This window comes from Pygocentrus nattereri, chromosome 22 (genome assembly GCF_015220715.1).
Source record: "Pygocentrus nattereri isolate fPygNat1 chromosome 22, fPygNat1.pri, whole genome shotgun sequence".
Classification (NCBI taxonomy): Eukaryota; Metazoa; Chordata; class Actinopteri; order Characiformes; family Serrasalmidae; genus Pygocentrus; species Pygocentrus nattereri.
In genome coordinates, this window is record NC_051232.1 from 32,748,433 (window position 1) to 32,772,864 (window position 24,432).

Sequence of the window (24,432 nt, forward strand, 5' to 3'; positions counted from 1 at the left end):
GTTACTGCTGGTGCTTTACCACAAGCAGCGTTACCCTGCAACGTCTACTTCCAGCAGAAGAAATCTGGAAACGTGGCTCACTGTTGGCTAGAGCGTTATAAACCCCACCAGCACTGGGCTGTGGAGCAGTGTAACTGTGTTCTCTGGAGTGATGGAGCTCCATCCAACACCTTTGGGATGAGTTGGAGATCCAGAACTGACCATCCAACGTCGCTCAATCAAACCCTCGCAGCAATGTTCAACATCAAGTGTAAAGCCTTTCCACAAGATCGGAGGGTGTTACTCCAGCCAAGAGGGATAAACTCTCTATTAACACCCTTCATTTCAGAAGAAACGCTGGAAGAGCAGGAGTCCACAAACTTATGCTCATGCAGTGAAGCCATCAGTGAATCCTTCGTATCAGCTTTGCTAAATATTTCTGCCCAAAACTATTTACGATTCTCGGATCTCACGAATGCCCTGATTCGTTCCAAACTACAAAAGAACATCTCTTATTGGTGAAGAAGCTCAAAGCACACCATGAAACTTTCAGTGACTGGTTAGAGGCGGGTAAGGAACCACCGCGCCGCTCTTGTCCCGACTAAGTGGGAAAGTAGATTAATTAATACACGACCATCTGCGTTCTTACCGTCTTCCTATAACGGTGGAATTCATGCCACTTCATGTCACATGATCTCCCAGAGGCAAAAACACTTTTCTGCGTTTTGATTAGATTTTATTCAGGCAAATATTAAATCTGTTTTGCAAACTTCACTCAGTAATCATAAGGACGTTATGTGAAATTGTAATCACTCCCTGGGGCAAAGCAAAGTATTACTCTGGAACTCATTTCTAGAGAAGTAATCAGAACGAAAGAACATTTCCAAACTATAAAAATTCTGTGTTTGTCTTTCCAACCACAAAGGAATAAAATACAATGACATGCTTCTTTCAAATCTACTGTATACTGCCTCCTAGGGGTGGGCAAAGTTATGCCACGTTATTGTTATCATTAAAAATATCTTGAGTATGTGATTTCTGTAAAATTTACATTTACATTTACGGCATTTTGGCTGACGCTCTTACCCAGAGCGACTTACAATTTGATCATTTTACACAGGCAGGCCAAGGCAGTGTTGGGAGTCTTGCCCATAGACTCTTATTGGTGTAGTGTAGGGTGGTTACCCAGGTGGGGATTGAACCCCAGTCTACAGCGTAGAAGGTAGAGGTGTTACCCACTACACTAACCAACCACTGAAATAAAACCTACTACAACCTATATATCGCCGTTGTCGGAAGAAAACCTCGTATCTCCAAAATGGTGACTTTACAGGAGAAGGAAAAAACCTTCTTCACTTTTAATGTAAGTCAATGGAACCGGACGTCATTTTGGACTATTGCTTTTGATTCCTTCTTCATGCAATTCACACACGATGTGAAGAGCAACAGACATTTTCAAATTATGCAAAAAACTGAAAAACGACAAAAAAATGGAGATACAAGGTTTTCTTCTGACAACAGCGATATGCAAATTAAGCTATGAAAACAGCCCCTTTCATGATGTTACAAAAAACACAGCAACGTATATCCGTCTATTCCGCCTATAGCACTTCAGCCCTGATTTCCTAAGGGGAAAATAAGGTCACGCATCCTCTACAGAGACATAATGTGGCATTTGTCTCACATTTTTACTGCACGACTCCTTTATTTGCTGAGTTTAACACATTGGAAAAATAAAACCAAAGATATTTGATACCCACTTCAGACCAGCTGCCCACGCCCCAGCTGCCACCACCTGCCTTGGACGAGCTGCCCACCCTACACTGATGTTCTCATGGACTCCCAGTTATTCCTAATACCAATATTACTGCTATTAATATTAGTAGTATAATCACTTGTAGGTAGTTTGACCAGAGGAGGACGGGTCCCCCCTGGTGAGCCTGGTTCCTCCCAAGGTTTCCTCCTCAGCTCTGAGGGAGGTTCTCCTTGCCACTGTTGCCCCTGGCTTGCCCACCAGGGGGTTTCTGTACATTCTTACAGTCCTGTTGAAACTTTGTCTTTTCTGGAATTCTGGGAAGCTGCTTTGTGACAACATCCGTTGTAAAAAGCGCTACAAATAAATTTGATTTGATTTGATTTGATATTTAGCGTGCCATAACTTTTGCACAGGCTGCATTTTATGCAAAACATCCCCCCAGTGGGCTAAATCCAGTACATAAACAGCCGGTGTGAATTAAAACGTGCCAGTGTGCTCCCTGTAGAGGATCCGTTCACTTATTTTCACTCTTTACTGGTGTGACTCTGCACTTTTTAACGGCTCCATAAACCGCATAGTAACGTGGAGCTGACTGGAAGTCAGTCGTTTCTTCTTAAACCGTTTTTTTAAAAGCCTCTGGATAAAAACGTACTGATACTTTTACAGTCTTTAATTTGACACTCCTCTCTTTTCTCAGAAAAAAAAATCAAATATCATGATACATATGCTGTGTTTTTCAGTTCTGAAGCACCTTAATGCTGTATTTTCCTCACATCGCCCACCCTCATTACCCTCTTTCACTGAAAGCCACCAAGACTGTAGAGAGAGTCATTGTTCTTTTGGTGAGAGGCGACATAGAGAGCTACTCTAAAGCTGAGAAGCTGCAAATCAGGAAGAGTGAATGCCGGGAGGTGTGAGGCGCAAGGAAAGAGGGGGGAAAGCAATTAGCGCAGCGAAGCGCTGCTTGGAATTTTAGCATCTCGGCACCTGACTTGAAGAAACTCTTAAAATAAAGACGCAGAGCCGTCTTTGGTGTTGCTGCCGTTTTTAGACTATGAGTGTGATGTGTTGAAGAAAGGCGCGAGGACCAACACAAAGACACTCATTTGCAAGACACATCCTGGTTGAAAAATCTAGCGACTTCTCCAAACTGACGCCAAGAACATACAAGAAACTAAACGTCAGGCAGAAATCTTCATGAGGTGATCATCGTGATGTTCTACAGCGCTTTTATTGGTTCACAACACGGGAAACTCACGTTCAATGTCTTGCGATTTGCGTCAAGTGATAAAAACATCGATGTGTAAAGGCCTCGCATGCACGTGCATCAAAACCCATCCACCGTCTACATCCTCATCATCTAATATGGCCAAGCCACACTAGTCACGTTAGTCGGATATTAGGCTGTCTTTCTAGCAGAATTGGAAAAGCCCTCATTAACTCACAGCAGGTAATTCAACTTATTTTACTGGACGAGTCAAATGTAATTACATAATTACATATTTACTTCATTTAAATGGGCTTCATTAGCGCTGAGTCCTTCCACCAAAACCAGCATCCAGTTTGATGTTGGATATTTGATTTTCCTCAATTTCTCATGAAACCAGCATCTAAAAATGATCAAACCAAATTTTCTCTCCTGAAACACACAAAAATACATCTAAAATAACTTTAAAGCAGAAAGAAGAAGAAAAAAAAAAAGAACAGCCTGGCCGGAAAAATTCCTAACCATTCGGACTGTGCCGCCGGAACTAACCGAGGCTTTTTTGAGCATGTAGCCTTGGTGCCATTACAATGATTTACCACACAGATTATCAAAACTACATAAAAAAGTTTCTAACGGGTGTAAATCTCAGTAAATGAGAAGCAGAAGCAGGAATTATAGTTTTTTTTTCAAGTTTATTTTGTGAAACGTGCAAACATATTTCAGATTTGCACAAGGGGGCGCTATTAGCACCTTTCAGCATTTTCTCCATCACGAGGCCCATCGGGATCTCTTCTCTACTGGTCGAATTACCAGATGGACAACAATAACCATCTTCTTCTTTCGGCTGCTCCCTTTAGGGGTCGCCACAGCGGATCATCTGCCTCCATCTCGCCCTATCCACTGCCTCCTCTACTTTCACACCAACCGTCTCCATGTCCACCTTCACTACATCCATAAACCTTCTCTGAGGTCTACCTCTTCTCCTTCTACCCGGCAGCTCCATCTCCAACATTCTTTGCCCAATATCTCCACTATTCCTCCCCAACACATGTCCAAACCTTCTCAACCTGGCCTCTCTGGCTTTATCTCCAAACTGCTCCACCTTCACCGTCCCTCTGATCTGCTCATTTCTAATCTTGTCCAGCCTGGTCACTCCCAACGAAAATCTCAGCATCTTCATCTCCACCACCTCCAGCTCAGCCTCCTGTCTTTTAGACAGAGCCACAGTCTCCAAACCAGACATCATAGCAGGACACACTTCTACAACAATAACCATAAACACTAAAACTTCACCCCATAAAATCCCAGACTTACTACATTCTGAGGCTTAATATTCAGTAACTAGAGGGACTTGCATGCAAACTGGCTGAGCTGTTCTTTGGTTGTAGAAGTGAGTGATAAAATTTTGGCCCTGGCCATTAAGGGGCTAACATACACCACAGCTTGCACGACTACACTGGGCAGATACCTTAAGCCAGAGGTGGGGAACTGAGAGCTGGAGTCCAACACAGTCTGGTGATTTCCCTGCTTGGGCACACCAGTTAACCTGATAATTATCTGATGAATTGAATCAGGTGCACTTCAGTAGGAAAGTCACCAAAGTGTGCAGGAACCCGGTCCTCCAGGATGGCTTTAGGAAGCCGGGACATGTTTGATATTTCACACAGCTAAGGCATAAGCCATCCTGAATAACTGAGCACACCGTATTTGAACGCTTGGATTCGGAAAAATATTGCTGAATGGAAATAAACACACGCATAATAGCATGTGCAACTGAATTATTGCGCTGTACAGCCCTGATTAATGTTGTGTAGTATCAAATATGTCTAATTACACCATGTATTTGACATCACTAGTGATAACCATGAGGTCCAATGCTTAAATCAAGTCCGTGTCAAGCAATTATTTAACACAAGGCAACAAAAGCTTCTGCAGAACTCTAAAGTACAAATGCACCTGACCTTTTCTCCAAACGTACCTCTTGGATACAGGAAAAAAGCTCGACTTGATGTATTTGATGACCTCTCAAACAGCCCAATTATTAGAAGAACAAACCTGCATCTGCTCCACTGGGTGTTACAGCATTTAACAAAGGCATCTATCATAAAGAAAAACGACAATGAGGATTCATACTGCGTTGCTGTGTCGCACAGCAGTGCTGCAGAGCCTTCAGACCACAGGTTCCCACTGCGCAACCAGCCCAGACGAACGAGAGATAATATCTCGAGGGCCTCCAGCTGGGTGTCACTCCACCCAGTCCCCTTCCGTCTTGCTAATTCAACCATTAAAGGAATAATTCCTCAAGCTGTTTTGACTGATTGGCTTGATGAAAATGAACAGCTCCTGCTGTGCTCTTCACTTCCCCGCCATGCGACGGTGGAGGCGTCAGACCACCGAGGTCCTACGCCACACTGCTCTCCGCACCTCTCCGTGGGTTTCTCACGCTGCCTAATGTTTTATTTGAACTTGGGCAACTGCGGAAAGATTCTGCTAATTTGGTAAATAATAATAAGCAGCAATAACAGAACGACTCACTTGCTCTGAGGCATCGAGAGGGTTCAATAAACGCTGCTTGTGTGAGGGGCTGATCAGTAGGAGAGGTAGAGAGGCAGGGCTGAGAATAACACTGACAGACCCTTTAAATGCACCCTGTAAAAACACAGGTGTATTACTTAAACATACAGGTGCACTACAGCGGCTTCATCCATCCATCCATTTTCTAAGCCTTCATCTCCATCAAGGTCGCGGGGGGATGCTGGAGCCTATCCCAGCAGTCTTCGGGCGGAAGGCAGGATACACCCTGGACAGGTCGCCAGTCCATCGCAGGGCAGACAGACAGACACAGACAGTCACTCACACCTGGGGTAATTTAGCATGTCCAATCGGCCTGACTGCATGTCTTTGGACCGTGGGAGGAAACCGGAGAACCCGGAGGAACCCCACGCAGACACGGGGAGAACATGCAAACTCCACACAGAGAGGACCCCGGTCACCCGGCAGGGGAATCGAACCCAGGCCCTCTTCGCTGTGATACGACAGCGCTACCCACCACGCCACCGTGCCGCCCCAGCTGCTTCATATTAACTCTTATGATTTTATACTACATACTGCGAAATGCCTTGCAATAAATACGACATGGATAAAGAGCGACCTGCATTTTTTTTTTTTTACCAAAATAATTACTTTTTAACCAAAAGCGTCCAAACACCCACAGAAACACTCATCCTGAGCTGTAATTGGCCAGGATGCCTATAGCTCTCACTGTGATTGGTTGAGGGCTGGTGCCACACCTCAAAGTCTTGCTTCTTTTTAAAATGAATAAATAAATAAAGTTTATAAACAAAGCCAACTAAAATGCTTGAAAAGTTAAAACGGCTGTTGACTGCTTTTAAGTTATTTGGCCTTTTTGTGCATTTCCATGAATTCCAAGGATGTTGCTAGGCAACCGCTGTGGTATTCCAGCTGTTTGTTATAGTGTTGCTATATGTGTCACTGCTATGGTATAGATAGTTGGTTGCTAGGGCATTGCTATCAGTTGCTAAGGTACCCAAGCTGGTTGCTAGGTGATTGCTAAGATGTTGCCAGATGGTTGCTTCTAGGATATTTGTATTTGGTTGCTATGATACGGAAGTGGTTGCTCTGGTGTTGTGACATGGTTCTTATTGCATATCTGGTGGTGCTGGGAGGTTGCTGTGGTGTTTCAGGTGGTTACTATAGTAATCCAGGTGACTGCTAGGCAGTTGCTATGGAACATTTGATGGTTGCTAGGGTTCTGTTGTAATGTTAAGCCTATTAGGGTCAGGGAGGTGTCCATTTTGGCATGATTAGGGGCAATTAGATCTGACTTATCAAAACATTCCACCATTTATCTTTTTGTGGGGAACATTCACTGTAAACAGGCTGGTTGGTTGTTGCTTGGAAGCTGTAGGAGAAAATGTTCAATTTTCAGCTTATCGCTGTTGTCGGAAGAAAACCTCACATCTCTTTTTCAGTTTTTGACATAATTTGAATATGTAATTTTCATGATGAATGGACTAAAGGAAATGACCCTAAATGACTCGGGGGGGGGGGGGGGGGGGGGGGTCTGGTTTCATTGACGTGCATTAAAAGTAGAGTATGTTTTTTCCTTCTCCTGTAAAGTGACCATTCGGGAGATATGAGATAATAAGTGGCTGACTGACAAAGAAAAATCTTCTCTGATTAGTCACCCTGACCACTGACTGACAAACTAAAACCAGTCTGTGGGCGATTAACTTGGAAAACCATTCAATTCTAGCTAATCGGTAATTGGATTGCTACAGTGGGCATTCAGTGCCTGGCATGGCGTGGTAACATTCACTACACGATCGAGTGCATTAGTTCATCATTTGCTGTTTGGGGAACGTCCCGCCTGCAGCTGAAATGGAGCCATTAAATGGTTCTGCCATTGAGCTTGCCTGTCCGCCTGTATGCACCTACAAGCCAGTGGTCCATGGGGTCAGGAAAAATGGTGCATTTATTATTGTTTGGGAAATTAGTGCCCTGAACCAAAAATCGATCACACATCGCCTCAGTACTTCAGCAGTCAGTCAAATGCCTGCTCACCTCTGTTGCTCTGGTGGCCATGGATTGGTTTGCATATTCCAGGCTTCTGTGAAATCTGATAAAAGCCAATAATGAGCTACTGATTAACCAATGATATGTAAACGTGCAGCCCTAATTAGAAGTGGTCTCCCAGCTGTACTGAGTTAGCTGCTGAACATAATGAAAACATCAGCCATGCACGGCTGAGTGGCGTTGGACATTCTTAAACGTTTTACAGCGGAAACAATGTAAGCTGCGCCATATGTTTACACCATATGGTAAATGTGGCATGCGCCCGGCCCCCAGGCCCCGACGATGACGGCCGAGAGAGCCGGCAGGAAGGCGGGGTCTGAACACCCAGCGGTGACGAACCTCGGCGAGGACGGCAGGGAGAGAGCCGCGAGCGAGGAGGGGGCGGAGTGTGAAACGTCTATATCTGTGTTGTAGTCACGGCGACCACTGGTTCCAATCACCACCACTGTAAAGGGCAGTCGTGGGCTGGAGGTCAGGGAACTGGCCCTGTGACTGGAACGTCGCTGGTTCGATCCCCAGAGCCGACAGTCCATGACTGAGGTGTCCTTGAGCAAGACACCTAACCCCCAACTGCTCCACGGGCGCCGTGGATAGGGCTGCCCACCGCTCCGAGCAAGTGTGCTCACTGCCCACTAGTGTGTGTGTGGTGTTTCACTTCACGGATGGGTTAAATGCGGAGGTGGAATTTTCCCGGTTCTGGGATCAAAAAAGTATCACTTACTATCACTCATCACTTAAAGGAACTCCATTGTTCAAGCTTCTCACCAACAATCCACTTTAAACTAAGCCACTCTGAATAACTCTGTTTTCATCTCCTGGACTGAATTACTCAGAAATTTGGAAAGATTGGTGGAATTCTCCTTCACAATGTATTGCAAAATGACTGTAGTCATTATAAACATTGGTACATATAGATATAAATATAGATACTACAGCCCATATTGCACCTGGCATGTAGATGCTGCATTCATCAAAAAGCCTTTTCAATCTCCAGCAACTGCCATATTAACCATTTATGTGGAGCATGTAGATTTAACCTTGTGAATTAGTATGTAACTGGAAAAATGTGTTGCCATAACTGTCACTGAGGAGTTAACTCATTAAGTCATTACTGTAGACGTAATAAGAGATATCATGCTTCATCAAACAGTCTGCAAACCCCAGTTTTTAGGCTACGTTACTCCATCTTAACAGAATTCATCATTTCCTTCAATTCATGATAGGATGAAGAAACAAATTCCCAGACAAATCCAAATCTGATGGCATTTAGCATTTATACGGAAAATATCATCAGTTGGTGAACTCAGTTAAACACATGCAAATTTTGTGAGGAAGGTTAAAAAGGCAGAAAAGGCCAACTCGGTATAAATCAGCCCCGTTACCATTCACGTTCGTTCCACAGCCCCTCACACGGGGCAGCGTTTTGGCCAGCTCCGAACGCTCTAGTGCTCAGACCTGGCTTGGGCATTTCTCAGGGCGCCGACTGAAGCCCTTCATATGAAAATAAACAAGCTTTTCACTTCTCATCACTGGGAGGCAGCGTGGAAAGGAGCAGCGAGAATGGAACAATGCTTGTCTTGGCAGTGCCTCAGGACTTCAATAGGACCAGGTGTTGTTTATAGAGCAGGGAGGGGTTTTTTTGGCTTCATCTTTTTTGCCAGTGTGGTTATACTGGCTGCAGTACATTCTGCAGTACAAATGAGCTTCAGCTATTCGTCTGGACGTAACCTCTAATGGGCTCGATAAAATAGGCGTATGTGTGTGTTAAATTAGACAGAGTATTGGGTTTATATGACCACGAGGTCTATAAATGATGCAGTCAGGCAAAAGTTCAGTATGACATCGGGTAAGAGAAGTCAATCAGTCCAGTTCTGTAGTACTCTCTCAGAACCACTGTTGTTTGCTTAAAGATGATGCTGAGATTTTCGTTGGGAGTGACAAGGATGGACAAGATTAGAAATGAGCAGATCAGAGGGACGGTGAAGGTAGAGCAGTTTGGAGATAAAGCCAGAGAGGCCAGGTTGAGATGGTTTGGACATGTGTTGAGGAGGAATAGTGGATATATTGGGCAAAGAATGTTGGAGATGGAGCTGCCGGATAGAAGGAGAAGAGGTAGACCTCAGAGAAGGTTTATGGATGTAGTGAAGGTGGACATGGAGATGGTTGGTGTGAAAGTAGAGGAGGCAGTGGATAGGGCGAGATGGAGGCAGATGATCCGCTGTGGAGACCCCTAAAGGGAGCAGCCGAAAGAAGAAGAAGAAGAAGAAGAAGAAGAAGTTGTTTGCTTAAAGAGCCTTTTAACAGATGGTTCTTTGGAAAAAAAACTCCACATGAAGTCTAAACTAGTGAAGAAAACTGAAAAAAGCTGATGAATAAGAAGTTTACATAAAATAAACCTAATGAAAGACAACAGTATGACTATGTGCTATAAAATCCAACGTCCTCAGTAATACAGAATGGTGGTTATCCAAGGCAACACTGAAAAAAAATAAAATGATGGTGGTCTCAAACCTTAATGGATAGGTTCTTGTACCCCCTACTGATATTCAACATAAACAGAGACTTGTCTAATGTCCTTGTAGAAACCGTAAAATAGCTTCACATTTCCACTGTTGGTTTGATGAGCCCACTGGTGAGCTCGGGAACTCAAAAAGGCCTGGACGTCCACGGAAGACAACAGTGGTGGATGATCGCCGAATCCTTTCCATGGTGAAGAGAAACCCCTCAACATCCACCCAAGTGAAGAACACCCTCCAGAAAGTAGGTGCATCAGGATCTAAGTCTACCATAAAGAGAAGACTTCATGAGAGCAGATACAGAGGGTTCACCACGAGGTGCAAACCACTAATCAGCCTCAGAAATAGAAAGGCCAGATTAGAGTTTGCCAAAAAACATCTAAAGAAGCCAGCCCAGTTCTGGAACAGCATTCTTTGGACAGATGAAACTAAGATCAAAAGGTACCAGAACGGAGGGAAGAAGAAAGTATGGAGAAGGCTTGGAACGGCTCATGATCCGAAGCACACCACATCGTCTGTAAAGCATGGTGGAGACAGTGTGATGGCATGGGCATGCACGGCTTCCGACGGAAGAATCCGACAGTGAATTCTGACGTGTACAGGGATAAACTTTCTGCTCAGATTCAACCAAACGCAGCAAGGCTGATTGGACGTCGCTTCAGAGTGCAGATGGACAATGAGCCAAAACTTACTGCGAAAGCAACCCAGGAGTTTTTAAAAGGCAAAGAAGTGGAATATTCTGCAATGGCTGAGTCAATCACCAGATCTCGACCCGAGCGAATGCATTTCACTCACTTAACACAAAACCTAAAGCAGAAAGACCCACAAACGAGCTACAACTGAAGTAAAGGCCTGGCAAAGCATCACAAAGGAGGAAACCCAGCGTTTGGCGATGTCCATGGGCTCCAGACTTCAGGCAGTCATTGCCTGCAAAGGATTCCCAACAAAGTATTAAAAGTATTAAATGGTAAATTTAATTTGTCCAATTACTTTGAGCCCCTGAAATGAGGAGGCTTTGGAGAAAAATGGTTGCAATTCCTAAATGTTTCATAGGATATTTTCGTTCAGCCCTTTGAATTAAACCTGAAAGTCTACACATCTCAGTTGTTTCATCTCAAATCCAATATCTGTGCCACTGTCCAGATATTTCTGGGCCTAACTGTATATAATCCTTATATAGTAGGACTATTTTTACTTTCCATATCACTGCTGTCAGAAGAAAACCTGCCATTTTTCGTTTTTTGACTTAATTTGAAAAGCCATACACTGTGTGGAAATTTCATGAAGAAAAATTAACAGGACAAAAATTGACTTTCATTAAAAATGAAGGTTTTTTTTCTTATCTTTTTGGAGATACGAGGTTTTCTTCCACCAACAGCGATGTGTAATTAGTGACGACGGGTTATAATATTGGACAGATGTGCTAATCAACAGCTGGCACACTGTAGCATCACATTTGAGAGCCTTTTCTAACTACAGCAGTGAATTGACCCCTCTAGTGACCCTAAATGTTTAGATGTTGATGTGCCAGTGAGAGAACAGAACGATCCCAGTACATTTCAGAGCAGCACTGCGGCATAAAACCTCTTTATTGCAGAACTATAGAGTTCGGCAATATTCAAATCAGAACATTTTACCTGAATGGTCTTTGGTTGCTATGTTATCAGCTCCAAATGTCCACGTATAACTGCTACAGCCCCCCTGTTAGTGCAGTGCTAACATAATACTGTAAATGCCATATGGCGCTTTTTGAAGAACAGCATTATTGCACTGGTGTAATTTGGGTAAATGTAGGCTCCTTATGAACCAAATGAAAATGTTCCTGTATTATGCATTTCCTTATTGGTACGTTCAAGTTTACTGCATCCAACGCTCAGACCACGGGCTTAAAAACAATCAGCTCAAATGGATCACAAGCATGTTTGTGAAGCAGCTTTCATCCACAGCAGCGATTCAAAACGAACAAACACAGGAAAGGAAAAGGATGAAATCATAATAATGACGCTTCTGAAATCTTAATCCAGCACCTCAGAAAGGCATGAAGATGAAAACAGCGCCGAGATGAAGTGCACTGGACTTAAAGGTGGCTTCGGTTGGAGCAAACCTCTTCTGAGTGTTTGTTCCAACAGTTGGCGGCATATCTTCCTCACGCTGGCTCGGACTCTGGGCACTACTAACTGACCGGGTCTCTAGCGATCGCAGAGGCCTACTGGGAGTCACAAAGCACTTCACACAGAATCACAGATTGGCTGAGTGAATCTACGGCTTGGGCTAAATGTTAGTCAGCCCCATCTTAACAGCCAGCTCATATGTTCATGACCTTTCCATGGCGCTGTTGTTCTTCGGTCTAGAGAAGTTCAAAAATCATCAGCTTCTAATTACTGGCAGATGGCAGAAACGAAAACTTGTTTTAGTGCCTTTTTTTCTTTGAAGGAGTGGGTGGGCTTTGCCCCACTAGCCTATTTATACCAGCTGTCCCTGGATGTTGTGAGCAGGATATATCTGCGAGCTTTATTTGGGGTAAAATGAGAATTACAGACAAAGTCCAAATCAGGGGTCAGAATTCCAGCAGATTGTGGGCTGAAGTCTAGGAAGGAAAAACATATCAGGATGGAAATTAAGTGAAAGGAAAAGTGACACCAATCCAACGCTCGTGAAAGTGGAGCTCAGAATAGGGGCGGTGATGCATTCATTAGCATCGTTTATGTCTGTCATTTGCCCATGGATGTAACATCAGTTAGCCCTGCCGAAAAGTCTCCGCAAAAACTGCGGTTAGTATGCAGATGCGTCCCCTGCACTGCGAATGTCGATTAGCTTGTGTGGTTTGTGTTATTCATCACGTCCCAGATGTTACAAAAGCCAGACTGGAGGAATTTGGCAGGCATGCTCATGTTAGCTGCAGATTTCACCTCAATCCAGCACCAAAACCTTAACGAGACTTTAACAGGTCATCCTCAGATATGTAAACAACAAGGACAACCCATAAAAGAAATCAGATTAAAAAGCCACAGGAACAAAGAACAACTGAGAAAGCAGCTCAGAACTGCACTGAGAACTCCAGAAACAAGCAACAGGTGGGTGGAATAAGGAGTGGGCGGAGCCAAGGTGGACCTGGACCTGGCTGGAGCCAACCGGGTACTGCCTCCCCAGAGAGGGGAGGCATAATGACACCTGTAATTTCTTCTCTGCAGATATGATGATGAAGAAATGTCAGCGTTGAGTTTATCTATATTTTAGCAGCATTGCTTTACAGTAAACATCATTACCTTCCTACAAGAAACGTAAGATAGAGTATGTACAAAACGAGGCTAGTAGGCAGCAGTTTGATTGCTCCACTGACAGGATATAATGATGTGAGACACATGAGTTGCTCCTTCAAGGAAAAATGTGAACATACATCATCATTACACTCACTGACTGACCACCACCTTCCACTGAAACGCAACCTCCAAAAAGAAAAGGGGAATAATTAGAAAGAAACGACCATTTTTTTAAGGAATACCACCAAATGTTCAGTGTGTGAATTCAATCGTTACCATATAAACAGTCAGTCAGTGTAGTTAATGTGAAATGCACCAGTGTAGAGAGCTTTAACAGTGCCAGGACAGGATAGTGAAGTAGTGGTAAATACTGATCGTGTGTAATTTAATGCCTCTAAAAACTACTGCAGAGGAAGTTATGAAACAAAATGCTCAGGAATACGTTCCCTGATGTCAGAGACCCTGTTTGAGTTTGGAGGTTTCAGCCTAAAACACGCACTTTAAAATCCATTAATGTTGGAGGGTTACATGCAGAGTGTTGTGAGGCAAAATAGTTGCCAAAGAAAACGTCTTTTTTCGGATTTATTTATACATGACTCTTTTATCATCAGCAACATTTCATATAAACACTCAGAAGTCTCGTGCAGGTTCACTGCTGGTTTCCGATAGGGGTCATGGTGACCCCTGGTTCCTATCACCACCACTGAGTCTGTAAACTTACACTGAACTAGTTCACATCTAACCACTCTCAATGACTTTGTTTACATCTCAACCACCGAATTACACCGAAATTTGGATAAAAATGATAGATTTCCTTTGTGCACGGCTGAAAACCTCAAACTGCTTTTTAATGTGGACTCTAAATCATCCCTGAGGCCGTCCCCGAGTCACGCCAGAGAAATAAACCACGCGAACTTAACAGCCAAACCGCTACAAGAGGATCAGCGATTGAAACAATTAATCCCTCGTTTTATTACACAAAGTAGACCCGCTTAGCTAAACAACACAAATACTGCTCCAGGCATGCACGGAGCTCAGCTCCCGCAGGAATGTTCAACAGAAGGAAAGAAATTAAATGAACATTAATTGCAAAACATGGCTGGAGTGAGGCTCCAGCCTGGGGTGCACTTATTAACCTGTCTCCAGTGGTGGACATCATGCTAGTAATCATTGTTATGGTCAAAACATGCCCGTTCATTTGCGCACGCACATACACGGACCCTCCAAAGTCCTTCCCGGAGAGGAGCCCTAATTATTGCATTTATTGACAGTAGATTATCACCACAGATAGCCTGTTTATTTTCTCTGTTCATCCATGACCTGATGAGTACTTTGCAGCATGTGGTACATGTTTATTGTCGGAATCATGCTGGGAAAGCTCGGCCACATCCAAAATAATCCAAACTCGCCTGGGAGCTCGGGACTTTGCTGTAAAAGACTGAACTCATGACACCCATCAGGGTTAAAACTGAGAATCCAACGGCGTGGGCTGGAGGTTAGGGATCTGGCCCAGTGACCGGAAGGTCGCCGGTTCGATCCCCTGTGCCGACAGCGCATGACTGAGGTGTCCTTGAGCAAGACACCTAACCCTGCGGATAGGGCTGCCCACCGCTCCGGGCAAGTGTGCTCAGCGCCCCCTAGTGTGGGTGTTCACTAGTGCGTATATGTGGCGTGGATGGGTTAAATGCACAGGTGCAATTTCCCCGTTGTGGGATTAATAAGGCTCATTTAATCTTAATCTTAAATAGCATATGTTGTGTTTTGGATGCTGTTTTGCTGGTCAACCAGCCCAACTATGCAGGGGGACCAGCTAAACCAGATCCAGACCAGCACAAACCAGCAAAAACTGACCTGGTCAGTGCTTTCTTCAGCAGGGTTTACAGCATAGTTTGCAATGAGGCAGTCATTTAAGTCTGGAGCATCGCCAAAAGATCTGATGTTGTATTGTGGAGGTGAAACTGCAAGTCTGACAGCATCTTCAATACTCGATCTGAGAGGAGGTGAAGTCTCAACACTCCACTGACGCAGTTACACCAGCGAGACAGCACATTTAGCAGAGATTGATATTACAGGGTAATCGTTGACTGACAGTGTTCTAGCGGTAGACTGAACCCTGAGCGCACCATCCTACCTTATTCTAGTATTTCACTTTTCCCCTGATGCCTGCTCTTTCTTTTTTACCCCTTTTCCAACTTTTCTTTATATCTTATAACTAAACAGGCTGTTGTATGTTTGCACTGCCTTTAAGACTAATATATGTAAATTAGATCTGTTCCGATTGGCTGTACTGCATTGTGTCTAATCCAAAAAAGCACTCTGGAGCTGAACTGCTGTAGGCTGAATAGGCAGAGATATGTAAATATGATGTTTTGTGAGCATTCAATTCAAAACAGGCTGTTTCTGCAGCTTCATTTTCATATTGGGACTTTACAGAAAGCTTTTACTTCAATCTTTACTACACTCTCAGAAAAAAAAGCACCTTTTATGCATCACTGGAATGATCCAACATCTAATTTGTAGTCAAAGCTGCCATTAAGTTCAAGTTACTCATTTTTTTTCCCGGAGATATTTCGGAGGAGATGAGATATAACACAATCCACTTGCGTGTGGAAGGAGAACGTCAAATAAATGCAAAAACAGGAGTTTTGAAAACTGATTAAAAGCTACAGAGAAATGTGTCTACTAACAACCACCTGGAAGACCCCAAAACTGCCCCCATCAGATAAACAGCACTCAAAGCTTTGATCTCTGAGAGAGAGGAGAAGATCGAGCTGCTTCAGATCTGAAACCATCCACAGGTGTTTCTGTCCATCCTTCCACTGTGAGGAGACCACTCAGCGCTGTGGGTCTGAAAGGACGTGTAGCTGATCAAGAAGAACCTCACTGAGAAAAGGAGACTGACACATCAAACAAAGAAGCTGGACGGTGGATCTGACCGCCCCGGAGTCCTGACCTCAGCACCACCGAATGGGTTTGATTAGCTCAGTAATTCATCAACCAGCTTCTAAGACTTGGCTGAGCTTTGGAGGCGTGTCTGCAGAACTGAAAGCGAGTCTCCTGAAAAGAATGGAAGCTGGAAAAATGTAATGTTTATCACTTTCTTTATAATATATGCGCTCCACTTTTCCTCTGACGCTAAACAATAATTAACTTGTATTTTATAGCCATTTTAATTGGAAATTAAATAAATGAATTAAGGTCTATTCCTTCTGCAGGCCTGTAGTTCATTTAATACCGGTAGGTCTATCTTGCAGTGCATTGGGGGAAATCATTAGTGCATTGCATCATCTCTGTGTCAACACCATGTAGTCACCTAAACAACAACAAGCTGTAGTGTGCTCTGGATAGCAGCAGGTCTTCAAGACGATGGTCATTATTCTGAACAAAACCGCAGCGACATCCTCAGAGCAGGGGTTGCATCTAGTAGAGTGACCTCTATGATAAAAAGAGCAAGGATTAGGCTTTAGAGGTTGGTGAGTGCGATATTTGTAATATATTGGAAAGGAGATTTGGTGGGAAGCTCGGATTGATTAAGATGGATAACAATACACGGTGAGATTTGTTAGAAAGCTGAAATCGATAAAGATGGTCAACAATGTATGCTGAATATGAATTTCGTAAGGCGTCGGAATGAAGATTTGGTGCTCAAATTGACGAAGATGGACAACAAATATGCAAAATACAGAGGAAACAGTAACGAAGCCAGAATCAAGCCCAAGCTGACGGCCGGAACGCCTTAGTTTTGTTTAGAACTCCTCGGACCAGCCGCTGAAGACCTTTAGGAACATGACGTCTCTAGAAAAGCCTAAAAGCACACTGCACACATATATATATATATTCAGGTCCTCCTTTTGGTGAGAATCTTCACAAAACTGAGAGAAAAGGTACATTTCCTGTTTTTCTTTCAACGAAGCAAACAGAATCAGCCCATGTGACGCCTGACCTGGTACCAGACCGCACAAACCAACGTGGACTGAAAGGGCTGAATGTGAAAAATGACGAGCGAGTGGCGCTAATGAAATCACTCTTTTGTACAGCCACAGCGAGTCCCTTTTCTCGGAAGGCCAGGACAGCGCCAGCCCCGGAGCTGTATCCATGGCAACTGCCGAGAAGGTAAACTTACAGTGTATTTGCCAATTCTCTGTTGCTTAATACTTCATTGGTGTTGTTTTAACGTTTCTCTTTCCAGGCAGGACTGCAGGGGGGAAAGGCGGTTTTTTAGGGAAATGATTCAGTACGATTTTATGCTTCATCAGCACCTCTGTGATCAGTCATTATTCATCAAGGTCGTTTTCACCTTAAGGTTTGAAGGTCTAGTCAGGAGGATGTGAATCAGTGATGTGAAGATGAAGCAGAATTTGAGCACTGCAGATACCGAGACCTTAGCAGTGATGCCAGAAGTTTCAAGGCAAATGTACATTTCCTTACTGGACTGTTTAAGGGCTCGTATCCTACACTCTGCTTTCATTTTATAGTTTAATTTCCACCTGTTTTTAAGGGCTCCCTCAGTTGAAATGCGCATTTTTGTAACCATAAACACCTGGAACTTCGTCTTTGACCATTTACAAGGAAATCAACATTGATAGAAACGTTTTAGTTGTGTTTAAATGCTTTTTATCATGATTTGTTGACATGAAAAAGCTGCAGGTGTGCTGTCTGTTTTATCTCCACAGGGCTGTTTTTCCTCTTTCACCTCTCATTGCTCACTAAAGGTGTGAAATACAGGGGGTCCTGGGGGTCCCTGATTAACCTCTTGCTCCCCCTTTATGTCTCAAAAGCAAATGTACTGCGGATCCCTGAAAATAAATGTATTATGGCAGTTTGGTGTTATGCTTCAGCCACAATAAACAAGCCTCTGTCTTCGGCATTGCTGACTGACTACAGATGCTGCACTGCTCTGCCTCAAGGTGGCGCTCTAGCGAACTGGTTCACCCAGAAGGTCCCTATAGCCCTATGCCCAAGATATCGCTGGAAAACTTTACGATACGCTGTCTGAAAAGTCTGGAAACCTGCTCAATTTTCCCAAGAGATTGGTGGAAAGTGTGAATTGTTATTTCTCAAACTGACAATAGAGGAGATGTTTAAGGTCTTAATGTCTGGAAGAGCCAAACTGGGAAACGTTTCCAGAAGAAGAATCATCTAATCAAACAATTTCCTTGCCATCAAAGGTGGCAACAGAGCTGCTACGGCAAGTCAGCAGCCAGCCAACGCTGGACTGGCGAGCCAACATGGGTATTTTGCATACTGGCTCAGTAGCTACTCAACACAGTCACAATATATCACAAGCAGAAGGGCGGTGCTAGATACTCTGATAAGAGATCTGGGTAAAAATGTTGTTTTTGATTATATTAATCAAAAATATTTGAGTTGACTTTCATTCTACCAGTGGAACGTCCACTGCAGGGCCTGCAGAAAGAAGTCTGCATTGGTTTATGTGCCAAATTTTGATTTCACGACCCTTTTATAACCTATTTTAACTCCTTAAACCCCCCACACACACCAAAAAAGGCTGCTTGTTTGAAGCTGCTGCCAGAGGAGTTAGGTCGCACATCCCGTTCTGCCACCGTGAATTCATTTCATTGAGTTCAGGATGTAGAATCAGAGCTTTCCATGCGCTGCTGCGTTTCCTATCACTACATTAAAGATGCATTCCTTTACTGTTAGATGCTGTCTTAAGCACTCACTATTGTTTTGTTCAATAAGAGCAATAATAAAGCAAGACTGATGTGTGAAATTCTTGACATAGTAAAATAAATGCAACAGCGGCACTGAGAAATCATGAGATTAGCACTAACTGGGAGAAATGGACACTGCACTGGGCTTAAGGGGTTAAATCTGCTTAGTAAACTGTTCTGATAGGCTTTTTATTTTGAGTTATTCAAAAGCAGTCTGTGCTGAAACAGCCTAATAACGACCGTGCGAATGGGCGGAGCTAAACCGCAATAGGCTGAACAGGTGGGACTACGCATATTTGTATATATCTGTTTTTGTAGATTAGTGGATGGCATGCTTTGAAAATCTAACCATGTTTACATATTACATCAAAGCCTTTTATTTAAAAGAATCTGAATATTTATTTTGACGTTAAAAAGTGAAAACACACCGACGCTCATTGTGTACAACGTTCGCCTTAAGGGATCTGTCAAAAATAGACCCTCGTTTTCTCCGCTAAGAACACCGACAGTTTACCAAAGTAAATGCATTGTGGAGATCTGAAGTTTCAGCCTTGTTCAACCAAGATGCAGATATTTTAAGCATTCAGACAGAACCTTTCTGTAAACCAGTGCCATGACAAACAAGCCTGGCTTCTCATCATGACAAAGACCGGTGTAAATCTGACTTGCAGATCAGCCAATTTAGCCGGACCATTCGGACATGCCAAGTCATATTTCTCAGAGGAACAGTAAGGCAGATCTAGCTGACTCAGTCTCACCCATCAATACGCAACTGTTCTTACATGTGCTTTACAATTATTACGTAATTTCATTCCCATGCAGTGACTAAAGGGGTTGTTCTGTTCTATGGAGTAAAATGTCTTTAGGACATGCTACTGGAAGCTAACAGGTGCTAAGTGTCTCCGAGATCATTAGGTCTACAAATGAAAAGTCATTTTTTAAAGCAAGCAGCAGCAACAACGCTTCACGTTTAAGTCCAGGTCTCCACTTTCAATCTCGACAGGTCTCGACTTTCAATCCTCACAGAATCGTTCTAGACTGTTTTCCATGTAGTTCCTGAACAACAAGCTTAAGGTGTGGATGTAGACATGCGAAGAAGCTGAAGGAGTAACTAGTAACAATCACTCAAATGATGTGATAGTCAAGTAGGTCAAAAGCAGCGGTTAAAGTCAAGAAATTATAATAATAAATGAGAACAAAAACAGGTGCTTGGACCCCTTTCAACAACTTCTGGAAAACAGTCCACAAAGCTGCAAGGTCTGCGAGTCAAGCCTACCTTGAGTCAGGGTACCCGTGAGGAACCTGTAGAAGTAGCGGGCCACTTTGGTCAGCTGCCGCTTGCATCTCTTCCTGCAGTGGCTCATGGCGGGGTCAGCCGGTTCCCTCGGACAATCAGGAGGAACGGGGAAAGGGTGCCTGTTCCTGCTTTTCAGCTTTACTCGTTCACCTTCTCCTCCCTCTTCCTCCTTCTCTCTCTCTCTCTCTCTCGTTCCTCAGAGCTTCCTCCTCTTTGCTCTCAGTCACAGTCGAGGTTGTAGCCTCCTCCCTCTTGTGTTCCTGGCACGAGTGCCTCCTTTTCCGGCACACAAACCTGGTTTCACTACTACTATGAGTCAAGGCTCTCCAAATCCCAAGCTTCTTTCCTTCCTTTCTTCCTTCCTCCCATTCAAGTCTTCCTTTTTCTTTTCCTCTCCTTTCTTGGAGGGTACACCAGGCATGGACGGTATCTCTCACAGAAGGCAAGTGGGAAAGTGTGGAGGGGGGGTGGGGGTGGGGGGCAAAAGCAAACACTAATTAGAAAACAGCTTCTCCTCACCCGTCACGTCATCGGCCTCCAGGGAGCCTCGGCATGGGACGCTGACGGTGAGCTTATCTCTGCTGCAGAAGGTAGGTGTGTGTGCGTGGCGGCTTCAGAGAAGACGGCAGGCACGAGTTCACCTCAGAAAGACGAGAAAAGTGAACGGAACCAGGTGGAAAGGCCCACTCTCCCCACTTTCTTCAAACGAAGCCTTTTCCGTTCAAAAGGAATACAACTTCCAAATGGCCGGAACCACTTTTAAGATATAACCCTAAGATTAGAAGAGTTGATGGATGCTGGAAAACGGTCTCGAGGAAGCCGGTGGATCAGCGGAACGGAAGAAACGACAGCAGCAGGAGAGAGAAAGAGCAGCGGTCTTCAGCGTCCAGTGTCCAGTAATTGTCCACTGTGGGCCGGAGAAGTGTAAGAACTGCTTCTCTTCCTCGATCCGTCAGTCAAGTAGAAGCAACGCTTCAGTCAACATCTCAGCGCTGCTGCTCAGAGGCTCTGAGGCAGCTGTGACCCACGAGTTACAAACACATGCGCCGTTTTACTACAGGGGACAGGCGTGCGCCCGGCTTATTTGCTCTGCCACACTCCCTCATTTCATTTGTTTTCTCAGCGCATTGATCTGTGGTTAAGGCTCACTCGCTCTCTCGCTCTCTCTCTCTCTCTCTCTCTCTCTCTCTCTCTCTCTCTCTCTCCCTCTCCCTCCCTCTGCTCGCCTACTTCGCTGGATGCCATGAATTAGAGGTGATTACAGTTGCCTGGGCAACCGCAGACTCCGTCGATCTTCCGGCAGCCAATCCTCGTGCTTCCTTTTCAACCATTCTGATCAAAGCCAAAACAAACAAACCAACCTTTTGGCGTGTGTGTGTGTGTGTGTGTGTGTGTGTGTGTGTGTGTGTGTGTGTTTACAGAATACGACCACCACAGTCATATTTAAAGTGTGTGTTGTGTCCATATGTTTTCAGGAAAAAAAGTCCTGACTTGGTAGGAAAACCAGAGAAATACAGGCAATCAACAATATCAGGACCAACAAAACGGTCCTAACTTCATGCCGTGTATTTTACCAAAGCTTCATGCTTCACTGTTTAAATATACAAACATACAAACACAGCACAGCAGCAGCAGCTCATGGTCATTATCCAGCCAACAAACAGCTACAGCATTTATTTTTTTATTGACCAGTCAGAACTAAGCTCAGGTTAGCGCAACATGAAAAGTAACTTTCATTTTTATGTATTAAGATTTATTTCTTTACAAGCTTTCAAAGAGGGGGCGTTTTGTGTACTACTGTAATCATCGAGAGAGTTAAACAATCCTATACAATTACATTGCAAGTCGCGATCATCGCCATTATGAGAAATAAACAACCTGATAAAATTACACCGAAGTGGCGATGGATCCAAGCACGACAGAGGCAGTAAAACCAGTACAACACAAACAATGAGAGTTTTTTTTTAACAGGCTCATTTTATAATAAAGGTGGGTTCTCAAAAGGATAGTATGGTAAGCACTAAATAAAATTAATAAAAAAAAGTTACAGTTTTTGAAATGTGCAAATACTTAATGTTGAAGTAGGACTTAAAATGAATAGACATTACTCTTGAGAGTGATGCTGCCGGACCCAATACAGGGAGTTGGTTTCTGAACTTGCAAGCTCATGAGTTTTTAATGTCTATTTGAAACTGTAAGGGCAAAAATATTTCTTCCTGGTTATTAATGTTAAGGTCAGATTAGGTGATTACAAATAGATAGTTAAGAAAGTTATGCAAGAATAAAGAGCAATGGGGAAGAAATATGTCTTTATGATTTAATTCTAGTGGCATTTTAGCCCTTCACAGAACTCGCACCATTTTTTACCATTTTTGGCAATATTAATTTAACACACACACGTGTAAAGCTTATCAAAGACCGTACATGTTTGAAGCTTGTTTCAGACATATTTACATATTTTAAACTGTAGCTGAGTAAAGAGCCCCAGCACAGAGCTACCTCTGTTAAATTTCTAACAAATGAGTGAGATGCTCATATTCAGAGACAGTGAGGTGCACTATACTGCCAAAGGTTTTCACTCCTCAATCCAAATCATTGAGTTCAGGTGTTCCAGTCACTTCCATGGCCACAGGTGTATAAAGCCGAGCCCCTAGGCCTGCAGACTGCTTCTACAGACATTAGTGAAAGAATGGGTCGCTCTCAGGAGCTCAGTGAATTCCAGCGTGGTACCGTGATCGGACGCCAGCTGTGCAGCAAGTCCAGTCGTGAAATTTCTTCACTACTAAATATTCCACAGTCCACTGTCAGTGGGATTATAACAAAGTGGAAGCGATTGGGAACGACAGCAACTCAGCCACGAAGTGGTCGGCCACGTAAAATAACAGAGCGGTCAGCGGATGCTGAGGGGCATAGAGCGCAGAGGTCACCGACTTTCTGCAGAGTCAATCACTACAGACCTCCAAACTTCATGTGGCCTTCAGATCAGCTCAAGAACAGCGTAGAGAGCTTCATGGAATGGGTTTCCATGGCCGAGCAGCTGCATCCAAGCCTTACATCACCAAGCGCAATGCAAAGCGTGGAATGCAGTGGTGTAAAGCGCCGCCACTGGACTCTAGAGCAGTGGAGACGTGTTCTCTGGAGTGACCAATCACGCTTCTCCGTCTGGAAATCCGATGGATGAGTCTGGGTTTGGCGGTTGCCAGGAGACGGTACTTGTCTGACTGCATTGTGCTGAGTGTAAAGTTTGGTGGAGGGGGGATCATGGTGTGGGGGTGTTTTTCAGGAGTTGGGCTCGGCCCCTTAGTTCCAGTGAAAGGAACTCTTAAAGCTTCAGCACCAAGAGATTTTGGACAATTTCATGCTCCCAACTTTGTGGGAACAGTTCGGGAACAGCCCCTTCCTGCTCCAACATGACTGCACACCAGAGCACAAAGCAGGTCCATAAAGACACGGATGAGTTGACTGGCCTGCACAGAGTCCTGACCTCAACCCGACAGAACAGGGATGAATTACAGCAGAAAGCCTGCACAGAAGAGCTGAAGCTGTTGTAGCTGCAAAGGGTGGGCCGACATCATATTAAACCCTAAGGATTAAGAACGGGACCACGAGCAAATATTTTTGACAGTATAGTGTATCTACCTAGGAACAGAATAAATCTTGACTAGATTATTTCCAAGAATTATCCTTGAAATTGCAATGAAATAAGAGAATTACAACAGAACCTGCAGCATTTAACTACAGCAAAAACGACGAATATATTAAATAAAGATGAAAATATTTTAGAGAAATAATTAGACCTTCTCTGAAGGCCTAGAAGGCCGAGAGGGTTTCCCCCACTACTAATTCATCAACAGCATATTTAGCAACATGTTTAACAAGGAGCCAAGATACAAGACAGCACAGCTTCAATAATCTATTCAAAATCGAGAGAGAGAGAAATGCAGTGAAAACAAATAAGTCAAATGTTTGTGCGCCAAGGAATGAAGATTACCAGCAGAGAAGCAAATGGCAGAACATCGACCTCATATGGAGTCTCATGATTGTTTCTTTAATCAAATATGCGCTTCCACAAAGGGCTGAACAATATCGGGGAAATATCTAATTGCATTTCTTTATGAACAATATTGCAATTGTGATTTAAATGCA

At 43.8% G+C, this 24,432-nt stretch overlaps 1 protein-coding gene across 5 annotated transcripts in view; it reads right to left on the bottom strand.

Moving 5' to 3' along the window:
• The window catches only part of LOC108437846 (Kv channel-interacting protein 2), a 347,094-nt gene that overhangs the window by 122,291 nt on the left and 200,371 nt on the right, over positions 1-24,432 (bottom strand). Inside the window, exon 1 of one of the 5 annotated variants that reach the window (XM_037532675.1) lies at positions 20,266-21,420. The exons of the other annotated variants lie outside the window; for them this stretch is intronic. Coding sequence (XP_037388572.1) covers positions 20,266-20,353 — 88 coding nt within the window. The 5' untranslated portion in view covers positions 20,354-21,420. Of the gene's footprint in view, positions 1-20,265; positions 21,421-24,432 lie in introns of those variants that run through there. 5 annotated transcript variants of the gene reach the window in all.